The sequence below is a fragment of the Cyprinodon variegatus genome, unplaced genomic scaffold, assembly GCF_000732505.1.
Source record: "Cyprinodon variegatus isolate N-32 unplaced genomic scaffold, C_variegatus-1.0 Scaffold268, whole genome shotgun sequence".
Lineage (NCBI taxonomy): Eukaryota > Metazoa > Chordata > Actinopteri > Cyprinodontiformes > Cyprinodontidae > Cyprinodon > Cyprinodon variegatus.
In genome coordinates, this window is record NW_015150721.1 from 130,829 (window position 1) to 153,183 (window position 22,355).

At 37.7% G+C, this 22,355-nt stretch overlaps 1 protein-coding gene across 1 annotated transcript in view; it reads right to left on the reverse strand.

Moving 5' to 3' along the window:
• The window catches only part of LOC107089861 (pleckstrin homology-like domain family B member 1), a 58,696-nt gene that overhangs the window by 14,639 nt on the left and 21,702 nt on the right, over positions 1 to 22,355 (reverse strand). The window contains exons 7-18 of the mRNA XM_015382880.1: positions 19,052 to 19,279; positions 18,850 to 18,978; positions 17,975 to 18,112; positions 13,414 to 13,545; positions 8,142 to 8,297; positions 7,499 to 7,609; positions 5,042 to 5,131; positions 4,812 to 4,928; positions 3,606 to 3,728; positions 3,294 to 3,452; positions 2,950 to 3,090; positions 41 to 157 (exon numbers count right to left, since the gene is read on the reverse strand). Coding sequence (XP_015238366.1) covers positions 41 to 157; positions 2,950 to 3,090; positions 3,294 to 3,452; positions 3,606 to 3,728; positions 4,812 to 4,928; positions 5,042 to 5,131; positions 7,499 to 7,609; positions 8,142 to 8,297; positions 13,414 to 13,545; positions 17,975 to 18,112; positions 18,850 to 18,978; positions 19,052 to 19,279 — 1,641 coding nt within the window. The remainder of the gene's footprint in view (positions 1 to 40; positions 158 to 2,949; positions 3,091 to 3,293; positions 3,453 to 3,605; positions 3,729 to 4,811; positions 4,929 to 5,041; positions 5,132 to 7,498; positions 7,610 to 8,141; positions 8,298 to 13,413; positions 13,546 to 17,974; positions 18,113 to 18,849; positions 18,979 to 19,051; positions 19,280 to 22,355) is intronic.

The following is a 22,355-nucleotide window of genomic DNA, read 5'->3' on the forward strand; positions in this document are numbered from 1 at the left end:
CTGTCAAGTCTCGATGAGTGTTTAAAAGCATGAAACTGACCATTGAGGGGGCATTTCTATCATGCATAATGCCACTGGAGAGAGACAGAAGTGCAGCGCTGCAGACAGCAGTCGATGGCCCCTGTCCAACCTCTCCATCTGATTTTGACTTTAACATCTTGAAGGAAAAGAAAAACAAAGGTTTAATGATCAGTTTTTGTCCACTTCTTGGTTTTTATTGTGTGTTTTTATTTTCATTTCTTTACTATGTAAATCATACTTTTCTTGGAGCACATAGAGGTCTATACTTACCCTTACAATAAATGTTAAGAAGTAGTGACTGGCTTGCCTCACATTTTAACCACTAAAGGGCATCCTATATCTCTAACCTTTTTAACAATGTTGGCAAATATTGAGTTTCCTTAGGGTCACCAGGGTAACAAAGATTGTAAAGCATTAATGACGTAGGAGTCAGATTGTCTAAGTTTTGTATGAATGTAACAAGTAACACATTCAAAGTCAAGTTTAAATCAGTTTAAAAAGTTTAATAAATTAAAAATAAGTTTTTTTTCCCACTTCTACTTGACAGTTTATTGAAGAATTTAAATTAAGCTTCCCTAAAGTCAGAGTTGCAAGATTTTAACTGGCTTTAATGTAATCTGATTATATGTGAAATTGTTTTAATTTATCAAGCTTTCACATAAATAGGGTTTAGTTTGTGAGAAAAACAATTGTTGGCTACTGAGCATCAAATGGGTTATTTCAAAAAAATTTTAAGCTTCTTTTAAATATAAATGATTCATTTACCTGCAGTTAATGTCAATTGATCTTCACTTTAGTACAAGTCTAGATCACTTGATACCTAAAAAATTTTACTAATAGCTAACCTGAAAGGTACTAAGTGGAGGTACTAAGTGTGCCAATTAATAATAATTGAACTTTATTGATCTCACATTTGAAAAATTCATTCTCTGCATTTAACCCATCCCCTTGGGGAGCAGTGGGCTGCCATCATGGGGCGACCAGGGAGCAGTTTGGGGTTAAGAGTTCTGCCCAGAGACCTAGGGTGGCAGTCTATGGGAGTGGGGCTCGAACTCAGAGCCTCAGGATCCCAAGCTCTATTCCATAACCACTAGGCCACAACTGCCCAATAACATACTTCAAGAGCAAGACCACATTTTATCAACACCAGGACTGTGAATTGATTGTCTTTATTGATCTTACAGTGTAGAAATTTACTTGTTACATCAGCTCAAATGGTGACATGAGAAGAAGAAGGTGCCAAAGGAAGAAAAAAGTGGATAGGATATATACAGTATACACAGTACGTCCACATAGCTTCTTTTTTTTCCCCACAGACTGCCACTCAGGGTCCTTGAGCAAGAACCCCAGACTGCTCCCTGGTGCTGCACAGTGAAAGCCAAAAAAAAAAAATTGGGGATTGGTCGCCTAGTGGTTAGTGCATAGAGCTTGGAATGCTGAAGTTCTGAGTTCGAGCCCCATAGATGCCACTCAGGCTCCTTGAGCCAGACCCTTAACAACAGACTGCTCTTTGGGCAACACACAATGGCTGGCAGCCCAAACAAAAAAACTATTAAAAAAAAAAAAAAAAAGCATACCAGTATCATTCATCCTCAAGATTGTCATCACAAAATTTCAGTTGCTGTTATAGATATTTAAAGAAGACCTGCTTGTTGACACCTTTGTATTAATCTAACTTTTAGCCTACGTGTGCTAACTAGTGTGTTGAGGGTTATAACATTTTTATTTGGGTGTTTTGTCACAATATTTTGATAAACCCCAAACTTGTATGTAAACAGACTTTTAAATAGACAAAACAAGTCAAATAACCCTCACTAAAATAACATCTCTCTTTGATAATGTCTACCGTGCCAGGTATGAAGTTGTGACTGAACAGGAAAGTTCCTTCAGTGACAGACTGCTGCACCCTAAATGCAACAAAGAGAGTCATAACAGATCCTTCCTCCCAGCAGCAGGAAGACTTTATAACCACCACTGTCCCAACAACCTCAATAAGTTGTTACATTCACGCAGATTTTGCACAGTTTCTGTCTTAGTCAGTGAAATAACATGCTGCTGTCATTTTTGCACATCTCTGGTGTTGCTGCTATTTTAACATATTCATTACTGTAAAAATGTCCACAGCTGTGTACTGATTATTTATTCTCCAGATGCACATAATCTATATTTGTAAAAACATATATTTTTAACTTTGTTACTTATTCTGCTATTTTTATACACTTTTTAAGTCCACATGCTGTAATGCTGTTTTAACACCACAATTCCCCCCTTGTGGGACAATAAAGGGATTTTCTATTATATTCTAAATAAGCTGATAAAAACTGAAACCATACAACTCTGAAGGCCATTTAGCAACATGTCAACTTGCCTTATCTCCGCGCAGAGCGGACAGTTAGGTGGCAGACTTGTCCTATTTAGCATTTTGCTATCTGTTGCATAGTCAAAAAACATCCATGTAGTTTCCCTGGAAAATTATTATTCCTCTTTTTTTAGAACTCAGAGCAAAGCTTTAAGCAGACTTGTTTCGGGTCGCCTGTTGGCTTAAGTTTCTACACAGCGTTCTCAAAAATTTACTGCCTTTAAATTTTGAGAGACGTCCTTCAAATAATCACATCCACACATCTAAAAAGATCAACTACAGTGTGTCTAAGCAGTATTTATTTGGACCATAACTTAATAATCCAATCTAACTTTATTGATATTGCACTAAAAAAAAAAAAAAACAACAGGACCGAAGTACTGCATAAAATGAATAAAAGCAATATAAAGATAAGTACAAACAATAAAGAAAATAAAAGAGAAAATTAACCACCAACATCCTTTGGAGAATTAAACGCCAGAGAGATTTATAATCCTAGACCTAGAGAGCTGCAATATTCCTAAGAGCAAATAGGGGGGCGGCCCCATTTAGTGAATAAGTGAATTTACCTGCCCATGTCTGCGTGTGGAAAAAGACTTTGCAGGCAGTGGTGGAGGACATGACTGAGGCTCTCCAGCAGCCATGATGTCTTGGTACCAGCGCTCAAGATTAATGGGAGGCATTGCATTCCTGCTCAGCTCAGCATGGTTCTGTTGTGATCACAAGCATCCAGCCAAGGACAAAAAAAAAAAGCATACCAAAGTGCAACAGCTTGAAATAATAAAAAAAAGATATCTGGACAACATTCATTTGAAGCAGCAATAGTTACAGGAATTCAGTGAATGACTGAAACTCTGCAAAGAACAACAGTGAGCAGCAATACACGTGAAATATGCTTCTATAAGAGACAAACCTGAGCAGAAAGAAAGGAGGAAGAACCACATGCAGTTGAGTGGCACGTGAAGGAAGATTCAGACGAGGCAAGAGGGAATGATGGAGTAGAGGTGGAAGAGGAGGGCTTACATCTCTGCATCCCAAAGATCTGGCTTAACTGACTCACTGTGATGTAGTCCTTTGCACAGATGCAGAGAAAAACAACATACATTTTTAAAAAAGAAAGGGGAGCAGAGTGTAGAGAAAACAATGTTAGAAGGTGCATCTATTCAAACATTTAGATCTTAGTTATTGAGCAGTCATCATAGCAAAGTGCAGAAAGCCAGTCTACCTCACATTGCAGAGTTGGAGACACAGTTAGGGAGAGGCAGTGGAGAGCAGCGGGGGAGGAGGAGTAAGGCTGCTTATAAGCATCTCCATACATCCGATAGACATCAGACAGCCTGAGGTACTCCTGCATGAACAGCCACAACATAGGCACAAACAAGCTGAGGACAGCCCCTCCTGGCAAACAATTATTTCATAAAACATAACTAACAATTATGCACCTGGCTTCTATTTATTTTAAATCACAGCACCACAGAAATATATTCATAACCTTCCAACTTTTTTTTCTCATTTTTTTTACCTTAAAATCCAAATTTAATTTTTAATTTTTTTACATTTCTTTCTTTCTTTCTTTCTTTCTTTCTTTCTTTCTTTCTTTCTTTCTTTCTTTCTTTCTTTCTTTCTTTCTTTCTTTCTTTCTTTATATAATAGTTTAAATAATTATGATTAACACAATAATAATTATGCACCACAGGAAAATAGACCAAAAGCTGACCAAAACTTGGTTTAAAATCAAACCAAGACCTACATTCCTCCTCTTCTAATTCCAATAGCATTTGTAATGTTTCTGGTAAATATTTATGTTTTGCTTTATGCATTATTATCAAAGTCCAAATATCAAAATAATCCATTATTTTAACAAACAAAACAAAACAAGAATTATTTGCCCCAAAAGCGATAAGAACATGGAAAACAGGGCCTGGGAAGTGTCAACAGGTATAGACAAAAATCTGTTGCAAATCTCTGCTCAAGCTTTCCTAAACTGTGTGCTCAGTTCTATAATCTGTGCCCTTAGTTCTTGGATATTTGGGGAGAATTTGGATGCATTGCCCATACCTGCTATTAATTTACAGGGATTTGTTGACATATACATACATATATATGTATATGTTTGTGCACATTTTAAAAACCTGTGCACAGAGATTGCAAAGCTGAGTTTAATAAAGATTTTTACAGATTTTCAACAACTTTGTTTTTTTTTCACACTCTGGCACTTGCACTATTCTGTAGAAAACAAGTTGAAGGTTATGAATACTTTTCCAAGGCACTGCAAACCATCACAAAAAACATTTTAAGACTAAATTCCAAGATCCAAGAAAGTCAAACCCCCACCACACACTGCAGGCCAGTTAAAATGTGTAACCTGTGCTAAAGCACAACATGCCTAAGGTTACTGAGATTTCTTTCAAACTGGAATTTCCTCAGTTACCTCTTGCAGCCTGACAGGACAGAGCTCAGGGGAGGGGTTGTGAGAAGAGGAGGGACAGGGGCTATGAGGAGGAGCATCCACATAAACAAGGTCAGGTTCGCTGATGTGAAGCGATTCCTGTTCAAAAAGTTTACCTGAGTGAAAAAAATAATCCAACTGGTGCAGTAGGTAATTCTTCTCCAGCTCAGGTCTGGTTTGGTGATTTTGGTGTCTGACATGTACCTGCTCACCTCTTTCATACTGCTGCCGGACTTTGGGAAGTTTCTGCCTCCTGTCAGGGTGTGATACCTCTTCTCCAGGCTGCATAACGCGTCTTGCTCCTTGGAGGATAATCCAATAGGAAAAAACAGGTGTTAATACTTTGCCCCATATGCACTTTGTCTACATGAATACACTTTAAAAAGTTAAATAGGGATGCTGTTTGCTTTATGTAACAGTTTTACAGTCAAAGTGCAACCAAAAGTTATACTTTAATGCTGAAAATATGTATTACATTTAAAAAACAACAAATGTTGAAATACCTAAATATAAGGAATTGATTTCAACATAATCCTATTGAATAGGTGTGCATGCAAATTAATATTATCCTCAGTTGCTTCCCATATAAGAAATTAAATGAAATTGGGACATTCCTTGGTATATCTAAATCTTTAATGGTCATATTAATACTTAAAATCAAGTTTTTATGCTGAATATAGACAGGTCTTGTATTTAAATAAGAGATTGTAATTCAACAAAAGACTTGATTTTAAATTTTAAATTTACTACAACAGGATGCTTAGTGGCATTAATCAATTTAAAACATTAAAACTAAGTTTTTACTTTACCCAGTAAGGCACTTTAGACATCATTTTGGTGGTTGATAAATACAATCAATGAACATTATTTGAAATTCACCTTTACATATTAGGCAGCAAAATAACTGATTTATAATGGGTAAAACTGCATAAAAAATTTGAAAAAAAAAAGTATGAATGAATGAATGGGAATTTATTTCAGACTATTTTTGACAAACAACAATAAAGAAAAGTAATGAATCAACCAAACACACAAAAGAGACTACTTAACATCATCCAAACCAAACATCAGTTTCCAAACTAACTAAATTCACTTAAACATAAATAGAATCAAAGCTTTTTGATTCATAGCTACTGAAATTAGCTTTTCAAATAAAATTTGAATAATTTTGCTCAACGAAACTAAGTGCAAGTTGTTCCCTTCACTTTTGGGGCACTTCTTTTTTTAAATGTTGTATCAATCGATTCTACTAATCTAGATTGTTTAACTGCAACAATTGGTCAAATTCGATCAATGAAATCCTAATAAATTCTATTAATTCAACACAAAAATATTAATTAAATTGAACTAAACTGGCATAATTAACCCGAATTAGCATCTGTTAAATTTAGCTTTATAGAATTACGTTATACAAACTTAAGTCTACTATGTTGTATTAAGTGAACTTAATCTGTTTCTCTTTAATTATTTTGTTTAAAGTAGAAATATAATACTCTGCATTCAATCAACTAAGTTGAGTGGAACCAGTTGACATAACTTGGTTAAGTAATATAACATGTGAGTTTTTAGAGTCTATTTTCTATAGAAATGTATTCATAATAATTGATAGGAATGGTCATTCTGGCCTATTAATTATTTGATCTACATTTCCACCCAAAGCACTTATTTAAGAAATTTTATTATGCATTTATTTGTGCTAAATCTTGTTAAAGGGTTCATAGAATGATTATATTGGGTATTTGGTGCTGGTCCTTAAGGTCTCTGAATAGGTTGTGTAACATTGGTTGGGCTGAAAGTGACATATTTGCTTTTCTATGAGCCCTAATGCATGCCTGGTTATAAGCCCTAGAATGAAACGACCGGTTTTCTTCCTTTTAAGGTATGCTCATGAATATTTAAATAAACTGTGCGCTGATTAGTTGGTTTACAACGAGAAAAGCTGCTGACCTAAGACACATCATAGCAACAAGAACTCACTCAATGAAACATCAAAATTGTTGATATGATAGGGTGGCAAGACGTCCTCCTTTTCCCGGACATGTTCTACTTTTCATACCTAAAAAAACATCTGGGGGAATTTCAAAATTGTCAGGGATTTTGCTCAACTACAGTGCACCACGTAGTCGAAACACACCGGGCATTCGAATCGAGCCGTCAGATCCGGGGCTGGTCCGGGAACCCCCAGCGGAAGGGGGCAGGGATCCAGCAGGGGAAGGAGCGACCAAACCCGACCGTAGTCTGACGGTAGTCTGGATACTGGCGGCCCCTTGCTTCCCCCCGCCTGCCTTACCGACCCCCAGCCCCCCTCCTCCGGCTGAGGTCAGGTCCAGTCAGTGGCCCAGCAGTTGACATTTCATAAAATTTCATACAATTTCAGGCCAGAACCAAATAAGGCAACATCTCCGAGTTACATCTACTCGGGGCTTCGTTTTGATTCACCCCCTTTATGGTGGAAGTTTAGAATTGTGAGATTTGCAGAGAAAAGGAGGTGTTGATGGGGTTTGAACTTCTCTGTACGTCCATTTCACCCACTGAACTATCGTTATTCATCTATGATAATGTAAACTCGGTTTTGCATTTTATGACCCATTTAAGACTTATTTGCAAAGCAATGTCACAGATTCAGTAACTTCCTGTGGGAGCTAATGTTAGCTTCCCTTAAACCCCACCTTTTGCAGAAGCTGAAGGGTTGCCATCTTGTCTTTTGTAAGTTTTTCACAATCTTGGGAAGCCTGTATCCCCAACTGCTTCACCTGAGCTTCCAGAGCAGCCATCCTTTCCTGTTAAGTCAGATGTTTCTTGAATTAGAAGATTCTCCCAGTCAAAAGTTTACATAAACTTATTTTAAACCATTGTTTTACTTAAGAAGGCTTATAATACAACTTTTTTTTTTTTATTATGGGTGCACAAGACAAGACCAAAGTTTTTTGAGGATTGTTCCCCCCTAATAGACCACAATCTAATAGTTTGTGATTAAATGACACTGAACAAGTTATCACATACATTGCCCAACCATTATCAAGGCATAATCTTGACTAGAGGTTTGGTCACCCTTAAACAGAAGAGCTTAAGGTGTTGAGTTACCAGACATGGACCCAACATTTGAAGTTATATGCATTCTTGCAGCTTAGCCTTGCCTGCTTTTCTATGTGCACCCATGTTTGGCAATCCAAGCTGAGTTGCATGTTACATCATCAATCCACACAGAAAAAATATCCAATTCCAAGCCCTAAATACTGGCATTCATTCTGATAATGACTTTATGTAAACTACTGTCTAAATGTTTTATTTTACTGCTGCGTGTGTCCCCACCTTCCTGCTGGCAACACTGCAATGATACTCTGCTCGCTTTTGGAGAAGCTGAGAAGAACAGGCTTCTTTCTTCTCCTCTAGCCGACTCTCCTCCTCCAGCTGACAGAACTCCAGCTCTTCAAACTGCTTGGTCCCACAATCCAGAGCCTCAGCTGTCTGTTCACATGTGGGTAATAATCCAAATTAGGCACTTTATTTAAAGCCAAGCAGAATTCTTAAATTCATTTTTCATAAATTATATATAATTAAAATAAAATAAGCTACAGCCTATTCTGTGTTCCCCTTTTAAAAAGATGGAATCAGGTCTCTTAGAGGATGTTGCACATGCTCAGGCTGAGCAAAAAAATGAACAAATCTGACAAAAATATAAACAAAGAATCTTTCTTTAAAAAAAATACAAATGAAAGAATTTTCCACATATTATGAGGTACAGGTTCAACTTAAGACCTATTCTTATAAATTTAATTTTATTGGGTAAATACCAGGACAAATTAATATTTTTAAATAATGGCAGTGCTAACAGAGAGTGTTTGCACTTAAATTATCTGTTCTGATTGAAAGATAACATATTTTTAACAATGAAAATGATCTGTTCAGTGTTCATGTTCAAAAGTTTGAGCAGAAAGGGATGGTGGAAATGCAAAAACAAACGAATGAACATAGCAAAGAAAAAAAGGGGGGGAAACAACAAAACATTCCAATAAACTGGAACTGAGTATCGAGCATAAATTTACCAAAGGGGCTTTGCTTGTTGATTAAGCTATTTCTATTAGAAAGGGTTCAGTAGCCATCACTGTAGTCGTGTTTATGTAGACTTAGGCTGCTGGAGGACATAATGACCACTTTCCTTAACTTTATTTTCTCTCTTACTTGAATATATATTTAGCCCTGTTTCCATCAAATCTTAATGCAAATTTATTTAAATGTCAGGAAAATTAATGATAATAGACACATTTCTGTCAATGGGAGCCAAATAGTCATGCAATGTAGACCAAAAGGTTATGCTTTTAGATTACGCTTGGTAATAAAAAGGAAGTAGGGGTAGCAAGCTAGCAGGGATAATAGATCAATAATAAAATAACTTTTTAGCGAATGTATTACAATCCCGCATGTGACATACTGATTTGATAATGTCAGCTAGTATTAAAGATGTCACATGCCATCCAGAGATGTTGATTCAAATGCTGGCATTCAGGACCGTGCCAATGGAAACAGCTGATAAGTCAAGTGAGGTAAATGTTCACTGTATCAAAACGTATTTGACAAATGTGTTTCCATCTGCTGTTTAGCATATTTGCTCATTCCAAAAACTTGATTACTAAATTTTGTAAATTGATTGAAATTTTTCTCTATCCACCGACCTCTTCTAATGCAATACCTCAAAATGCATATAAAGAGACATTGATGGAACACATCTAGGGATCCAGTTTTAACCGTGTCTCACTCAATTTTCAATGAAAGTCTGTTTATTTATATAGAACCAGTTTACATCACATGCCATCTTAAGCCATTTTGCAGAGACAATTCAATCAAATCACCCAGACAGATTGGTTCAAAGCATTCTATAAGGAAGATCAGGCGATTGCATTGAGTCACTGACTTTGCAGGATTTGCTACTTCTCGATGAGGATGTGAGAACATTCACATGCATTGTATAGTTAGGCTCAGTATGACTGGGGGTTCAAGGAGACAGAAACAGTCACACAAAACTAGCTATATAGGTCCCTCTGTCTATAAAGAAACAATTCAACAGATGACCTCTGAACCGGTTCTAATATGTCTAAGTATTATATTTCTTGTCACAGTAAAAGCTGAGCCTATAGCCGTCTAGCAGAGAAACAGGATGAAATACTGGAAAACAAGTCAAACTCTATCATCTATAGAGGATGTTGCTGACAGCAACAGCCCAACTCATGCCCCTCCTGTGTCACAGCCAATAGAAATAGAATGTAGCAGAGTAAAGAGAATTGGTCTCAATGTCCTCCAACAAACCAAAGCTTACAGTATAGCAGTATTACTATAGAGATAGCTCAGGGTAATCTGGGCAACTTAAACTATAAAGGGAAGTTTTCAGTCTAACCTTAAAAGTAGACACAGTATCTGCCTCACTGACCAAAACTGGTAGTTGGTAGCCTGATAACTATAAGAACTTCCTCCCATTCTGCTTTTAGAAATTTAAGGAACTTCTAGTAAACCTGCAGACTTATTGTTGTTGTGCAATCACATCAAAGGGATTTCTAGCATTCGAAGCCATCACTTTAGATGTTTTCCCTATATATATGCAAAGCAATGCAATAGGCACAATCCTGGTGATTACAGTGTAGCAACAAATAAGTGACACCTGCGATGGATGCACAGTGACGTTTGATGGAGTTGGAAAAGTCTGAACTGTTGTGTCTTGTCACATCACGACAACAATCACAAACTGGATGTGACTGTGATGTAGGATGAAGGAATGGATCAGATGCTAAGCTTTTTTCAATCAAAATAGAAGATAGAAAAGCCAATGTTAACATAGGATGAAGTTAGAGGTTAGTGGGTAAATTTTAAAATATCCACTTTAACTTAGCCCTTAAAAGGACTGCTAAATCATTCATTGTTTGTTCCTCTCTTTTAGACAACCAGCTGCCGCTGCTCAGTGTCTTGATCCAATCTACTGGAAATGTGGCGACGTTGTCGCCGGAATCACGACGTGATGACATCATTACAAACAAAACAAACAACCAGATTTATGATGTAAGATGGAGCTTGATCATTTTAAGTCTGTTATAGATTTAACTCTACTAAAGTGCCTCTACTCCCGGTAATTCTTTACTTTTTCTTTAACAAAGACAGAACTTGTGAATATTTGCTTCTGTGTGTATTTTTTCATGTGGATCACTTCCAGTCATTGTAGCTGGGCACTCACACTAAGCTTGGTTCTACTGAATTTTTTTTAATTTCCACTATTGCCAAATGCATGTTCAGTTTGATAAATATTTAGCAAAGTCTGAAGCTTCTCAATATTGAGTCTGCCATAAAAGTAATATATTAACCAACTAGTATAATAATATTAACCCAAGCTAAGTAATTTATACAAAGTTTTTAAATGTGATCTCACTTGAGAATTATAGAAATGAAAGTCAATAACTGCTAAAATTAAATATTTCGGATTTAAATCATAATGCCAGACAGTTCAGCTGTTAAAAAAAGTATTATGATTATTAAACACAAAATCTCAATTAATATCCTCTTAAGAACTGATTCCACAGGTTTCCAGGCATGAAACCAATAAATCTGATAATGACCTCATTGATTAAAGTTTTTGTAAGTAAAAGCATGCATTCATTTTAAAGCAAAGCTGTTAATACCTTAGTGCTTGTTACTAAATACTACAGATGTCAATGAAACTATAGGACTAAAGGTTATGCTGCAAACACATCAATGGCTCTTTAAAAGACAAACTGACCATCTTTGATATATATATAGCCCAAAAATTCATGTAATAGGGATCACAAAATCTACAATTGCCGAATAAGACAAATCTGTGTGGTTTGTTCTTTGTGTTTTCTGTTTCAAAAAAAAAAGTAAAACGCTGATTATTTTATTTTTTTTAATCTTTTTTAATTAAAGTAGAAAAACAAAGATTCCAAAAAATAAAGGCTGCCTTTTTCTTATTAAAATGGTCATATTAAAGATGTGCTTCATATTTTGATAGTGTACCACTCCAGAACTTCTACTAGAACCAAAAATCATGGTCTAAAACATCTGGTGTTTTAGAGTTTCTATAAGCACTGTCACTACTCGATCAGTCCCGGAAACATAATCCATACCATCAGCTCATTTGCGCATGCGCAACCAGATATACATCCGGATTTCCATAAATAATGTATTTATGGTACTAAAAAATGACTTATTTCTATCCTTAACTCACTAAGGAATGCTAATACACATCTTAAAACAAATGTTTTATGACTTTTCTAAGGCAATTTTGATGCTTTTTCAATTTTTTCTGTTAAAGTGCTTGTCTGACGTCATCATCGGACATGCTCAGAGCAGTCTGGCATAATATGATTAAACCATGTTTATCTGCATTTTAGTTGTTTCTTTCTTCAGAGTACGAACTATTTACCATAAAGGAAGGAAAAATTAAAACATACAAAGACTAGATTAAAGTTTAAATCCAAAGACAAATAAGTTAGCTCCCAGAAGTAGCGTATGATCCCATTTCAGATGCAGATTTTGGCACAGAGGACTGATAACACAGAGAGGATATTAAGGCATTTATTTTCTCAGGAAATATATTTTTAATCTTTAACACATTATATTTTGCTATGCTTACTATTTTTGGGGAGGGAAAAACATAATTTAGGTCTTTTTCACGAAATAAAATCAACGACCACCCGGATGTATGTCTAGATGCGCAAATGAGCTGATGGTACGAATCGTGCTTCTTGGACGGATAAGGTGGTAACAAACACTAACAGGGCAAATAATTCATTGTTGACCACTTTGTCATGTTTGTCTGATTATCAGTGGACGGTAACATAGCAGCTACTTAGCATTTTCTGTCTTCACTTTGGTGTCTATACATAATAGTGGGTTTCTTCTACTGCTCTAAACCATCATAATAGAGCAGTGTGCTGCTCCATGATGACATGATCCATGATGAAGCTTTACTGATTTTACAGTGGGGTTTTCCCTCTGAAAAGGTTCTGTAATCTGTGCAGAAAAGGATTTGAGTGCAGAAATTGCCAGTGTCTTAGGAAATTTCAACAGTCTTCCAGCTGAAGCTACAAAAAACGTCCAAAACTGATTAGTATAGCCAACTTTAGTAGCTAAAATAGGCAAACACACATTTTTTTTTTTAAATTCCTATTCAGTTATTTACCTTTCCACTTTAGTTATCATAAACAAAAATAATTTTGGTTCATTTAACCTATTGTTTCTTTTTAATGTAAAGACACAAAACTCTTCTTAAGTTGAAAGAACTTTTATTACTTTTAATTATTTCAATATTATTACTATTATTTGCAACAATATTATTATTATTACTATTTTTGCAATAAGGTTTTAAAAACAAAAAAGATAAACAGTTCTTTTCTTTTTGCAATCTCGTTTTGAAACAGAAAAAAAACAAAGAACAAACTGTACACGGCTTAGGATGTTTCTGAGCGCTTTAAGGTAAATACAGTGTTACAGTGATTACTTCTGTGCAGGTGGTTTGGTGCTGTAATATTCAGGATAATATAACTCACTGTTCCCAGCCAGTGGGCTGCATGAGAACACTGACCCTGCTGAGCTGCTCCTGTAACTGTTCCCTTAGAGACAAGATTGGGCACATTTCAAACTGCCTCTTCAGCTCATTGTACTCATTCCTCTGCTTTTCCAGGACCTTCCGCTCAGCCGACACATAAGCTCTGCCCTAAAAACACACAAAGACACACCCATACACACAAACACACCCACACATGCCCACGTACCAGGGAGAAAAAAAAAATCATGGGCAACTAAAAATCCATGCAGTGATGCTCTAAAGGTATAGGTTAGTAAACAGCAGTGTACTCTTTTAAGGAGATTAGGGTTAGGTTGGTAGTCAGAGCTTGCAGTGCTGTAAAGATGTTAAATTAGGAGAAAGGCTTCATTTTTGCAGCGGCTGTCTGTGACCTCTGCTGTTAACATTAGAGAAGAAAACAGGCGGTGCTTTTTGGTTTATTAGGCCATCAGCTAACATTTATAGAACCTTGCAAAAGTGAGTTCACCCCTTAAACTTTTTATACTTTTCTAATTTTGAAACAACTAACCTCAATGTTTTATGTGGATATAATGTGATACACAGGCACAAAAGCAGTATTATTGATGATATATTGGTGAGGAGCACTGAGATTAATATACAGGTCTAAAGCCGGGCATACACTGCGATTTTAGGGGCAATATTCCAGTCGTGCGAGAATCTTTCAATCGGCCCAACTTTCAGCCTGATCGTGAGTTGTGTAGTGTACAGGGGGTTACGAGGGGTGATCAGCCTCTCACGACTACCTTACGATCAGGAATCGTGAGGTCGGGAGAAAATCAAACATGTTTGATTTTCTCCCGACCGTCGTGGGCAAATCTCTCAGGGTGCATGCGCAAACAAGGATTTTTCTTTTTATTCTTCCTCTCAAATGTAAACACAGCAGAGTGGCAGGGATGCAATGAGTGAAATGCAGTTCTGTCTGTAAAATTGACAGACCGTCGTAGCCAATGTTTGCTTCGCCATGTCTTTTTTTCCAAATATGTCGTCGCCTTTTCTTTCCAGGGCTTTCTACGGTGCACAAATTGCCAGGGCACAGCGTTTCACTATAGCGAGCTTAATATTACCATTCTATTTGTTTGGCTTCCAGATAGACGAGTCAGAGCAGCTCCATCTCACTGCGGATCTGAGTCCGACGTGGTTTTTAGCCGTACAGTGTGAGCAGGTAGATCGCATCAGAGCGTCAGGCCAAACATGGCGATGTTAATAGTCGTTACAGGGTTCTGATGGTTTGTTGACTCCCTTGTCAGAGTAGTTTCGTTCACATGCCTCACTAAAGTGTGAGTCAGCTGAGGGCAGATGAAAGGTTAATCTTCTGGATAATGTTCCTAAAATTGCTTAGTAGATGGTCTTTCTTGGCCAGAATATGGATGTCGTCAAATGAGTGTCCTTTTGCCTTCAAGTGTAGGTGAACCACTGAGTCTTGTCCTGAAGAGTTGGCCCCTTATGTGTTAAGCCATGTTCCTGTAAAGCAGTTGCTTGGTCTCTCCCAAGTAAAGGTCTGTATACTCTTCACTACACTGAACAGAATAAACCCCGTTGTCAACCTTGTTTCTTGTTGGTTTTTAACAAAAGCCTGTCTGGGATAACCACAGTTCTTTAGGGATGTCCTAATGTGTCCCTGTTCTCTCATATTTCCTCTGTTGGTACTGGAGGTACTGGTTGGTGTGTGTGGGTTTCCTGTAAACTTCAAGGATAAGTTGTCTGTTTTCCATGATGTGAACCACTCAGTCCAGGAAGGCAAAGCTGTCATCTTCCACGTCTCCCTGGGTGAACTTGATGCATCAGTCCACTGCGCTGATGTGGTCTGTGAACAAGTTGATGTTCTTGGTCTTTATTTTGACCTATGGGTCATCCAGGTATCTGAACCATTGACTGGGTTTTGTTCCCATGTATGAGTGAAGAGTTCTGCTTTCAACTTTTTCCATGTATAAGTTTGCCACTATGGGAGACACATGAAATTGACTGAATTGAAAGTATGTGGTGGTGTGGCACAAGTCCAAATGAGAACAGATTTGGTCAGTGGTCAGGTTGGTCCTATCTGGCAGATTATGGTCTTGAAGTTCTTGCATCCTTACTGTGGAGTCTGCTTCTGTGGTGGGGATGCAAGTAAAAAGAGATGTGACATCATAGTAGACCAAGGTCTCAGCCGTGTCTTTTGTCGGGTCCTTTAACCTGTTAGAGAAGTCCTGTGAGTTAGCAATGTGATGTGGTCTATTGCCAACCAAAGGAGCGATGATGGAAGAGAGATATTTGTCAATGTTGTAAGTGGCAGAGTTAATGCTGCTGATGATGGGCCAGATTGGAGCTCCTTCCTGGTGTATTTCTGGGAGGCCGTAGATCTGGGGAACGGCCTCTCCTAGTTACAGCCGGTAGTATTTTGCATGTCGATCGCTTTGTCCTTTTCTAACTGCTGAAGGCAGCTGATTACCTTCTTCTTGTAGGATATTTCTTCAGTGATTCGTAGGAGTGATATGTTGTTTATGATACATCCATTTCTACCCAGAATATCACTTAGAAATATGTTTTTTAAATTATTTATATGGCTGTAATAATGGTCTTATACCAACAATGGAAAATAAGAGCAGCCACAACCAGAAAACTAAAACACTAAAACTAGTTGCTTTACAGCATGTTTGACAAGCTTCTGTTTGTCAAGAAATACAAAGAACAGCATCCAGTGTCAAATCAGTACGCAGTTCTTGGTAGATGTGACAAGCTAACAGCTAGCATGCTAAATAGAGCATATTCTTATGAGATGGTCAAAACACAGACTTTTATAGAGGACTTATTCCTAAAATTTACTCATATTAGAAACAAAAGTTCTCCAAATGATCACAGAGAGCCCAGATCTATCCCTCAAGTGTCATGGTTGCTAGGCGACACTGAGGTGAGGGCTGAATGGTTACTGAAGGCTAGACGGTCCCTGACTTTCGTTTTTTTTGAGGTCCTGACCCACGAAGGACAGTTCCTTTCAAGGACACAGCCCCTGAATTGGGACAAACCCATAGCTGGGGAGTATACTTTAAAAACACATCATAAATCACTCTACATTCCCGATTTCCAGGTAAATCCAGCACAGCATTAATCACAAAAGGTAGACTGTAGATGTTTATCATTTAAACTGATAGCCCCTAGAGGGCAGCATTGTACCATCCAAGACCAAATATTTTAAAGTTAGATATAGATAGATAAAATACCTACCCTAATTCCATTGCAACCTGGGCTGGATCCACTGTTACTTGGGCTACCTCCATTGCAACCTGCGCTACAGCTACTGCTACCAGGGCTAGATCCATTGCTACCTGGGCTAGATCCATTGCTACCTGGGCTAGATCCACTGCTAACTGGGCTAGATCCACTGCTACCAGGGCTAGATCCATTGCTACCTAGGCTAAAGTCATTGTTATCTGGGCTACCTCCAATGCTACCAGGGCTACCTCCATTGCTAACAGGGCTACCACCATTGCTACCTGGGCTAGATCCATTGCTATCTGGGCTAGATCCATTGCTACTTGGGCTAGATCAATTGCCACCTAGGGTAGATTCATTACTACCTGGGCTAGATCCATTGTTACCTGGGCTACATCCAATGCTACCAGGGCTACCTCCATTGCTACCATGGCTACCTCTATTGCTACCTGGGCTAGATCAATTGCTACCTGGGCTAGATCCATTGCTACCTGGGCTAGATCCATTGTTACCTGGGCTAGATCCATTGTTACCTGGGCTACATCCAATGCTACCAGGGCTACCTCAGTTCCATGCTGGCATGTCTGCAGCATGCCTGTGCAAATTCTCAGTCATCTGGTTCATGAAAACCACAGAACAGGCTTAAATAGAAAGGTAATTCAACTTTCGCTCAGTTTTTCGGAAAACCTTTTGACACCTATCAAGGAGGTTTTGTCAATTTGACCTGTAGTTGGAACCCTTAAGCTTGTAAGCACCAGGAATTCCATCCTACTAAGCACACTCGTTCTGCTTGGTCATTGGAGTTTTCTATTGGTTTTGTGTTTGGCTTTCCAGGACAGTCCCAGGACAGAGTAGATTCTTGGAGGCAGAAACCTCATCCGTGATGGCTTTTCTCTTTTAATAAAGATGGCTCTTGTCAAACATCATCACAGATGTTTTTAACATTTTCAAAGCCTCTTTATGTCCTCTAAAGTGTAAATGTAATTTTTTTCCTTGAGCTTTTCACAATGTTTTAATCGTAGTTATAATTATGGGCCACATTATAAGATTTTACTTAATGTTTATATTTTCAAAAGTTTACCAGTAGAAGCTGAGGCTTGTGCACCATGTTTTTCCATGTCTGCATAGTTACATTTTTTTTCCTAGGTGTCTGATGTGGAAAAGCAGTCTGCGTGCATGCTGTGCGGAGGAAACGGATGCTAAAATTACGTAATATGTAAAAATATCAAGCATACAATGTTTAAGGAGTATGGATGCTTTTGCAAGGCACCTGTCTCCATACAGCTTACTTAGAAAGAAGTGAGTTTCATGTATTACCCAGAGGAAGAAAGTACGTCATTTACATGCATTTAGTGCATCACCCTCTCACCTTGTCCTTCTCTTTTTGAGAGGTCTTGTCCAGCTGACTGAGTTTGAGCTGCAGCTGAGCGATGATTTCATTTTCAGCCTCCACCTGCTCCTGCTCTGCCCGTCTCTCGGCCTGCAGCAGAGCCTGCTCCATCTCCACCTACAGACAAATGCAGGATTAGGTCCTTCATAGTCATAGCCACTGCATTTGTTATTTTAACATATTTTTTTTCTCGTGGTGCACTGGAAATTCCCAAAAAAATGTTTTTATTCTGAAACAATCATGCATAAGTTGGTGCTTGTTGTGTAGTTCTTCTAATTCACGTGTGTCAAAATATGTACAAAATGTATAACTTTGACCCAATTTGATGAAATGTCACTGAGATCCTAACAGCTACTCTAACAGAAATCATTAAAAGCATGTTTTTGCTTGATTTCCATAGCTGCTGCAAGAGAAGAACATGTTTTGTAAATTGAAATATGAATAAATTGCCATCATGAAAATGATCTTTGAAAAAAACGTAAAAAAAAAAACTGAAGAAATTTTTAAAATATAAAATTTGTAAGAAAAAAATTATCATCTAAGAAAACAGGAAATTTACTCTTAAAACTTTTTTTTTAAACCTTCAAAGTTTAATTTCTGAATAGCTTTTTTTCATTTCAATTGTCAAAACACATCCTTTGCTTGCAACAATAATGGAATAAACTTGACTCCATAGTTTCCTCATATTAAACTGCTGAAGTTTTTGAAAATCCAGCTTAGCCTCAAACACAAAAATAATAAAATTGTTTAATTGATCATTTAAAATCTCTAAATAAACATAACAGTCATGAAGGAATGAAGTCTGTTCTAAAGTGTGCATCTGTGAAAGCCTGTGAATGTGTGCTTCTTCTGACCTCCTGTTTGGTCTCTTGTAGCTGCTGCTCCAGTTCACCAACTCTGTACTTTAAGTCGTCAACTCGAACCAAGACCTTTTTCCTCTCCTCCTCCAGGTAGACCTGCTCCTGTCCAGCAAACAGCTCACACTAAAGACAGATTAATTATTATTTTATGTTAAAATCCAATTATATGGTGTGACATTGTATGGGTGAATTGTACCTCTTGATGGGTGCTCTCTGTGCTGCTGGACTCCTCTCTCTGGGTCTCCTCATCGTTCTCTCCCACCCTCTTGGCTCGTTCTGCTCCCCCAAGAGATACCCCTCCTCCTGAATCTGAGCCAACTCCTCTAATACCCCCGATTGGGCCGCTCCTCACCAGCTCTGCAGGGCTGTCTTCCTGATTAAACTCCGCACACAGATTCAGGATGGTCTCCAGCCTCTGTCGCTCCTGTTGGAGACACAGGAGACATGAGCATGCCGTCCGATATTCCAGATCACACTGAGGATTAACCGCATTTCTCCTTGGCTGACATTGTCCCATTTAGGCAGCTGTCAGTTAACCACAGGCACGTGGGGACATATGCAACCTGATAGTAGGTCCTCTCTCAAGAGGGGCCCTCTAGTGAAACCTGACAAGTGGTCATGTAGGAAAACAAAATAAGGCAGGCTGTACAAACAATAAAGAATCATAAAAAATTTTAAAAAATCAGTCACTAAAGTAATATTTTTAGTTTTCTATAATTATACACATGTGATGCAGTGTTCTAGATTCCATTCACATTCTTGTCTCTTAAAGGCCTTTTCGACTGCGCAGGAACCGGGTGCATTCAATAAACCGGGTCGTTTTTTGATTTAGAGCCAACTACTGCACTAAGTATACGTGTGCATCAGACATGTATTCAAACGGAGACGGAAGACCACCGGAAATAAAAGCAGAAGAGGATGACCATGAGAAAAACAAAGCAAACCAAGATGGATGAAGTTCTGGCAGCACACTTACTCCTTGATGTAAAAGCATTTGTGACTATTCAGCATTTGGCAACATTGTCGCACACACTTGCAGAGTGGTGCTTCTCATGTGCAAGCTGTAGTAAACTCCAAACCTTCCGCTTTGACATACTTGGTGCTAGGCCAGCTCTCGTTTGGCCCAACAAAAACATGGCGCTACTGTGGCATCAGTTTCTAGCTCCAGGAGCTGGAGCTTTCGGCCCACAATCGTGCTAAACAACACGACTACTAATTTAATTTACTAAAACTTGTTGGATTATGTAGCCTTAACTCTAATCTGAATCGCGTAGAGGCCTGGCATTAGAAGAATACAACCCTCTTCTGTGCCTATCTCCATAGCCTGCTTTAATCTGCCATATAAATCAAACCTTGATTTCAGAAAGTAACTTTCAGTCAGTTTTATCTGAAATAAAATATAAAACCCTGATGCTCGATGATCGACTGTCCTTGCTTCAGGGTTTATAATTTTAATGTATTGAAGGCAGTGGAAAAACATTGATTTCACCTTCTGCTTTAAATAGCCCTGGGCCCTGTTTCATCAAAAGCTGAATTCAGAAATTCCAGGATGAGTTAAAGCCAGACTTTACCTACAGCAGCATGATCGGTGCATCCTGTCTTCATCCATTCCATAAAGGCCAAGCCAGGCTTCAACGTTACAGCTACCTCAAGCCCAGTGTAAGTATCTAAGCTAAATGCAAGACTGCAGTTTTTTTAAGAGACCAATGACGTCAATCACAGATCATTTGATTCAGCAAACACTAAATGCCCAAACAGCCTAAATTTCCCTAACCACATTCCCTAACCATTTCCCTTAAATAAAAACATAATAATTTAAGGAGTTACTTGTTTTGGGTTTTTCTTTTTTCAAAGTCACTCTATGGTACAGGGCTTTATGGTTTGATTTCAGTGTAAAGAACTTAAGATCGAATCCTGACTACTTTATAAAATAACTGAATGTGAAGAACTTTATTAAACAGCAGATAAGATTTTTTCACTTTTTTGTCCTAAACTTCTGTTATTCCCAGGATTATAATCTATCAAAAAAATTTGTAGCCTCATTCATGTTACATTTAATAGTGTAGAATCCCTCCTTCATGTAGTTATTCCTTCTGAGGAAATTATAAATATTTGTGTCTATCTTTTTAATGCTAAATACACATTTGTGATGTGGTAAATAGTGTCTTTGCTAAAATGTTCAGTATCTTCTACTGCATACTAACCTGGCATAAGCCAGATTGATGCGTGTAGTTTATTTTTAATTCTACACAGTATCAATCTGGAAAGGCTTCTGAGGAAAGTGTTCACAAAAGGGAGGAACATTCAGTACAGTTCTTCGAGCTGATTGGGTAAATCACCAAGCGGCACATTCCTCTGATGTCTAGCGTATAACAACCGCAGCAGCAGTAGCAGCTGTGATGTATCACATTCATGATTTGTTTTAGAACAAGCAGAACTAACTGATAAATCAAAATCTTATCAAATGAGATGAGTGGAAAACACGTCTTTCCCAATCAAAAGGCAAAAGTTGCATCATTTTGCTATTTTTTCCATAGCCATGTTTGTTTTACTTAAGACCTCCACTTCTGGTTGACGCGTTGACGTCATAGACGTCACTACATTTCATGGGCCTGAAACATTTCTAAATCGAGGCTAATGCACCTATTGGCTTCTGGCAAGATGTATTTTCATGAGTTTTCACCTGCTTGCCAGGTCAACTTTATACAGGAAAAAACCACTAGCAGAAAATCCAAACCCAACCCAACTGAAACACTCAAAGGCATGGCTCTGTTCTTTGCGGTGCTGAATGTTGGGACCCAGCAGTCTGGCACAGTTAGAGGATTTCATCCCCATAAACTTAGTAACGCTCATACAGGTATTTGTCAGAAAAATTTCAAATGTGGCCTTCTCTATTCCCTTCAACACCGCAATAGCCTTTTTAAGACCTTTTTGTGAAACTGAACAACTGTCTATAAAAATTCAACAAAAACTGTTTTCAAAGAAAATCATACAGTTGATAACATTATAGGCTACTATAATAACGTAAAAAAATAAAAGAAGTTGACTAAATGACAACACTTTAAAGGTTTTTTTTTATGTAGGCTGATAAAAATACCACAACATGCATATGGGGTAACACAATTGCAGATAAAACCCATTGCATTGATACTTGTAGCATTTATTTTATTTTCAAGAATAGTATGATTTTCAAGAATCTAAAAAGTCTATTGACTTTAATGCAACACAAATTAAACTTACTTTATGAAATACTGTGTGAATTTGTATACATTGCTAGAATCTATGCTGCATAGATTTATTTCTACTAAAAAAACAGAAATCAGAGCACACACATTATGAGGTATTAGTGATTAAACGTGTGGCGGAATCAGGTAATTAGTTTTAGAGAAAAAGAAGAATAGATTAAAAAATATATTTACATTCTACTCATATCCAGCTTTGTAATCTAGCAGCTTTGTGCATGCGTTATACATTAGCTATGGGAAGACAGAGTAGGTATC